We start from the raw sequence: 4,918 nt of genomic DNA on the forward strand, positions 1-4,918 counted from the left end.
TATATATATATATATATATATATATATATATATATATACTACTGTTTTAATAATTATAATCTTATATTTAAATGTTTACCTTTCTTCATTATAACACTTCGACGATGACCAGATCCATCCCAATAGCTGAATGTGATTTCAATCTCTTCTTCTTTCAGTGCATTCTGTTTTCTAGCCCATTCTTGTCTCAATTCTTCCCTAAGTTTATTTTCTTCCTCTTCCCTTTCTCTATCTGGTAAAAAACTTGTATCTACATCTGGATTTTTCTTGATTTTTTTAATAACAGGCTCATTGCATTGGATATTTTCCGATTTTGCAGATTTTTCTGTACTGTCATCATCCGAGATTTCGGCTTCCTCTTCTTCGTCTAAGTTAAAGGATAAAGCTTGAATTTGTCTTTTTTGTTTATTTTTTTCCGCTTGTTTTGCTGCTAGTGCTCTTTCCTTTTCCTGTTCTTTTTCTCGTTCTTTTTGAGCAAGTTTTCTTTCACGTTCTTTTACTATATTTTCCTGCTTGGCTTTCATCTCGTTCAATGTAACTAATCCAATCGTGGAAGTCTTCAATTGTTGCTCAACGGCATTATAATGAGTTGCAAACTTATTCTCTATATTATGAATCTTTAAATCATCTTCAATTTTTTTCTTTCGTAATTCTATTTCTTGCTGGGCAATTTCTCTCTTCTTCATTAACTGCATAGCTCGGCCAGCTTCGCTTGCTGCTCCTTTGTAATGCGCCATATTTTACAAGATTGATCAAACTCAAATGTTTACTTTTTACAATAAATAAATAAATAAATCTCTCTCTCTCTCCCTCCCTTGATGTCTCCACAAAATTTTTTATGGATAGAAACCCTAAATAAAAATATAAAGTTAAAACGTGTATCATTTTTTAGTACAAGATATAAATAACAAGCAGACATACATACATACATATACACACAACTTGCATAAAAATCTATGTAACTTTTAAAGCTTCAATTTTTAACATACGCAATAAACAATACCTACTTTAATAAAACAACATATTTTCATAACCTCAGAGTTTGTGATTAGAGAATCTTTGCATACATAAAAAAATAAAATAAAATTTTTTTAAATCTAAATTTCTTTACAATATACATCACACATACTAATTAGCAGTACAATTTTTGAAATATTCAAAAAGAGTTTACGGATTTAAACAAACAAACCAGCATTCATTGAACTTGTCATTCTCAGTAATGAAATATCCTTACTTATTGTTATATATGAGTAAGAGTTCGTCAATATTGCGGAGTTGTGTATTTTATAATAAAATCAACCAATTGCAAAACAAAGAGATTTGCAGAAGATCTTGATGAAAACTTTTTTCTCGTTTGTTTTCGAAATAATCAAAATAATACTTCTTCTTCTTCTTCTTTTATGGCTGGTTGGGCATTAGTCGCCCATACACCATTATTTCTTATGAGTTTGCAAAGATTTGTAAGATAGTAGTAACATTAAAAACACCCGTTATCAATAATGTGAATAGAACACCCGTTAGACCTAAAATCCGTTCGAGTGCGAATTCGAGTTCGAGATATGTCGGGCTCACAAGCACAAATGAGGTCATGACACAAGGCATATCGATAGGTATCGATTTATGACGTATGTGAAAAGTCGAGTATATAACGGCGTAACTCAGCGAACGCAGAGAGAGAGACCTTTGAGATTTTGAGAATTGGCTGTCAACTTATACAAAAGCTACTAGTAAAATTCCTTTCGGTTCTGACTGTATTAAGTTAACGTTAAATAAAGTATAACGATTACTCTACAATTAATATCAGAAGCGGGATTCACTACATCCTCAAAGTAATCAAGAATGGATCCTCTCCAATTTGATAAAATGTCAACGGAGAAACTGAAAGCGGAAACACGCCGCTACAGACTTCCTTCAACAGACGATCGAAATAAAATGATCGAACAACTCTTGGCTCATTACGAGAGTAACAGTCCGGCAGTGGACCTACTTAGTCAAAGACAGGCCACTCAGGTTCAGGAGGAACATACAGGAGTCGCGATGAACGCGCTGGCGACCGCGATTACCAACCAGATGCAGCAAATGCAGCAGGCCATGCTACAACAGCATCTACAGCAGCAGGAGCTGCTCCGACAATTGCTACAACCTCTTACGAGGGACCAACAACAGGAACGGGCGAATCAAGGATCGTCGTATCAATCGAGACAGCCGAGGTCAGAAGCCCCATCTCCTTCGAGTCAGGGTCAATCACAGCATTCGGCGATATCGGCTGCACCATCTACACACGCCGTCTCGATGTTGGCATCACAAATTCCGGAGTTCGGAGGCCAAGAAGACGAAAACGTGGACCTATGGGTTAAACGTGTCGAGCAAGTATCACGCATTCACGGCGCACACGAGGACATTACGTTCCTCGCATCGACGACAAGGTTAGTCAAAACGGCCCGACGCTGGTACGATCTGGGTTCGGGTTCAATGTTAGAGTCCTGGACAGGCTTCCGGGAAGCCATTCTTAAAAGATTTACGAGAAAAATCTTATACCATCTGGCCATACAAAAAATCGAGGCCCGTAGATGGAATTACGCCAGGGAATCTTTCTTGGAATACGCGATGGATAAATTAACGTTGATACATAACTTAGATTTATCAACGGATAGTACCATCCACCTTTTAATTAGTGGGATTGGTAGCAGGTCGTTAAGGGAAATAGCAACTTCGCTTAAAAATGATTCAGTTGACCATTTCCTAGAAACAATGCATCAAATCACAGCGGCATCGAAGGACGGCGACAGAAAACCGTTACAGACTCCAAAAGCCTTCAAATCCAAGGATGCACCAACCAGTTGTGGATCCTGTGGCAAACAAGGGCACCTGCAAAAGGACTGTAGAAAGTCCTCCACTTTTTGTGCATATTGCAAAACACCGGGTCATCTACGTGCAGATTGCTTCAAGCTAAGAAGAAAGGAACAAACGACGACGTCACCACAGTCAACTCCAGTAGCAACCGTAGAAACAGCGGAGGTCACCTTGGAAGACAACGACTCGATCGCTTTAGTTTTGCCGGATAACGGTAGGAATCTTATAATAGATGAGGCACTCGCGAAAATAACAAGGTTAAATAACAACCATTGTTCTTTGCTCGCACTTGTTGACACCGGTAGTCCGATTTCTTTTGTCAAGCGAGATATATACAAGACGTTTCTGGAACATTCCGCTAAACATTTGTCTCCTTCAGGTTTTTCTTACAAGGCTTTAAATAATAAACCGATACAAGTTTCGGGTTTGACAAAAACGACAATAATATTAGAGCAACTACCTTATTTGCAACTACAAATAACTCTATACATCCTTGAAGAAAATAGTATCGCCGCGGATTTAATTATAGGTCGAGATTTTCTCAATAATCAAAAATAACCGCGACTTATAATCCAAGACCGGTAAATAACGACCAAGTTACACATAATTTTCCAATAGCTCTTCTACAGTTATTAGCATGTCAAGTAGAAAATACTATTGAAGATACTCTAAATGATATTGTCATTGATTTTGACTTATCCGCAAAAACTCAATTAAAAGAATTAATATTAGAAATCGATCGTTTAATAATTCCAGAAGCAAAGGACGATTACGCGGTAAAGGTCGTTCTTAAAGACGATACAGTTTACGCGTATGCCCCTCGCCGTTTTGCTTAGGCCGAAAGAAAGCAAATTCGGGAAATAACAGACGACTTACTAGCGCAGGGGATAATAAAGAAAAGTATTTCACCGTATTGTGCGCCAGAGTAGTGCCGGTTAAAAGAAAAAACGGAACTTTACGCTTGTGCGTCGATTTGCGACCACTAAATGCTAGAGTCGCGAAACAAAAATATCCGTTCCCACTAATCGAGGACTGTATATCTCGGTTAGGAAGTAAAACAGTATTCACATTACTGGATTTAAAAGATGGATTTCACCAAATCAGAGTCCATCCGGACCACACAAAGTATTTTGCATTCGCGACGCCGGACGGCCAATTTGAATATAATTGTCTTCCATTTGGATATTGCGAGGCACCGGCCGAATTCCAGAAGCGTCTAATATATATACTCCAACCGCTAATACGCGCCGAGAAGGTTATAGTATATATTGACGATATTATGATCGCCACGGACACAGTAGCCTCAAATCTAGAAATTCTAAAAGAAGTATTATACGAATTAAAGCGTTATAATCTAAAATTAAATCTCAACAAGTGTCAATTTCTAAAAAATAGAATTGAATATCTAGGGTATGTGTTATATGCGAATCAAATCACTATCAGCGCGCGTCATGTCGACGCAATTAAAAATTTTCCGCAACCTCGAAATGTACTTGAGGTCCAGCGATTTCTAGGACTGACGAATTACTTTCGGAAGTTTATTAAAGGGTATACCGCTAAAGCGAAACCGTTGTACGATCTATTGAGAAAATCAGTTTAATTCAATTTTGACTCAGACTGCGTAAAATCGTTAGACGCGTTAAAATCTGAATTAATATCAAGCCCGACTTTAACCATTTATAACCCGGCGGCAGAAACGCAACTACATACAGACTCGAGTTCTCAAGGGCTGGGCGCAATCCTCTTGCAGAAACAGAGTGATAATAATTGGGCACCTATCGCGTACTATAGTCAAGCAACGAATCAGGCAGAGAGAAATTATTACAGCTTTGAATTAGAAATGTTAGCAATAGTTCGTTCTATAGAGCGGTTTCACATATATTTGTACGGCATTGAATTCACAGTCGTAACGGATTGCAATGCTTTGGTATATGCTATAAATAAAGCTAATCTCAACCCTAGAATCGCGCGCTGGACTTTAAGCTTACAAGAATATAAATTTAAAACGATACATAGAGCTGGACACCGTATGACACACGTCGACGCGCTTAGTCGCCAAATAGCA

The 4,918-nt window shown here is 37.9% G+C and overlaps 2 protein-coding genes across 2 annotated transcripts in view; one reads left to right on the forward strand and one right to left on the reverse strand.

Moving 5' to 3' along the window:
* The window catches only part of LOC115245164 (protein FAM50 homolog), a 4,109-nt gene extending 2,564 nt beyond the window's left edge, over positions 1-1,545 (reverse strand). The window contains exons 1-2 of the mRNA XM_029823316.1: positions 1,235-1,545; positions 80-851 (exon numbers count right to left, since the gene is read on the reverse strand). Of these exons, the coding sequence (XP_029679176.1) occupies positions 80-737 (658 nt within the window). The 5' untranslated portion in view covers positions 738-851; positions 1,235-1,545. The remainder of the gene's footprint in view (positions 1-79; positions 852-1,234) is intronic.
* A 260-nt stretch (positions 1,546-1,805) lies between these two features.
* LOC115245167 lies at positions 1,806-3,566 on the forward strand. The gene is made up of 2 exons (XM_029823319.1): positions 1,806-2,426; positions 2,747-3,566. Exons 1-2 carry the CDS (start codon positions 1,840-1,842, stop codon positions 2,883-2,885), a joined length of 726 nt encoding a protein of 241 aa, XP_029679179.1. The 5' UTR covers positions 1,806-1,839; the 3' UTR covers positions 2,886-3,566.
* Positions 3,567-4,918: the final 1,352 nt, after the last annotated feature.

Source organism: Formica exsecta, unplaced genomic scaffold (genome assembly GCF_003651465.1).
Source record: "Formica exsecta isolate Colony F162 unplaced genomic scaffold, ASM365146v1 scaffold921, whole genome shotgun sequence".
In the NCBI taxonomy this organism is placed as follows: Eukaryota; Metazoa; Arthropoda; class Insecta; order Hymenoptera; family Formicidae; genus Formica; species Formica exsecta.

What these genes read in the sequence shown, in the direction of transcription:
- LOC115245167 (XM_029823319.1), top strand. Translation starts at nt 1,840, where the DNA reads ATGGATCCTCTCCAATTTGATAAAATGTCAACGGAGAAACTGAAAGCG. An exon ending in TTCCTCGCATCGACGACAAG is followed by an intron (nt 2,427 to 2,746) that starts GTTAGTCAAAAC and finishes ACCATTTCCTAG; the next exon opens with AAACAATGCATCAAATCACA.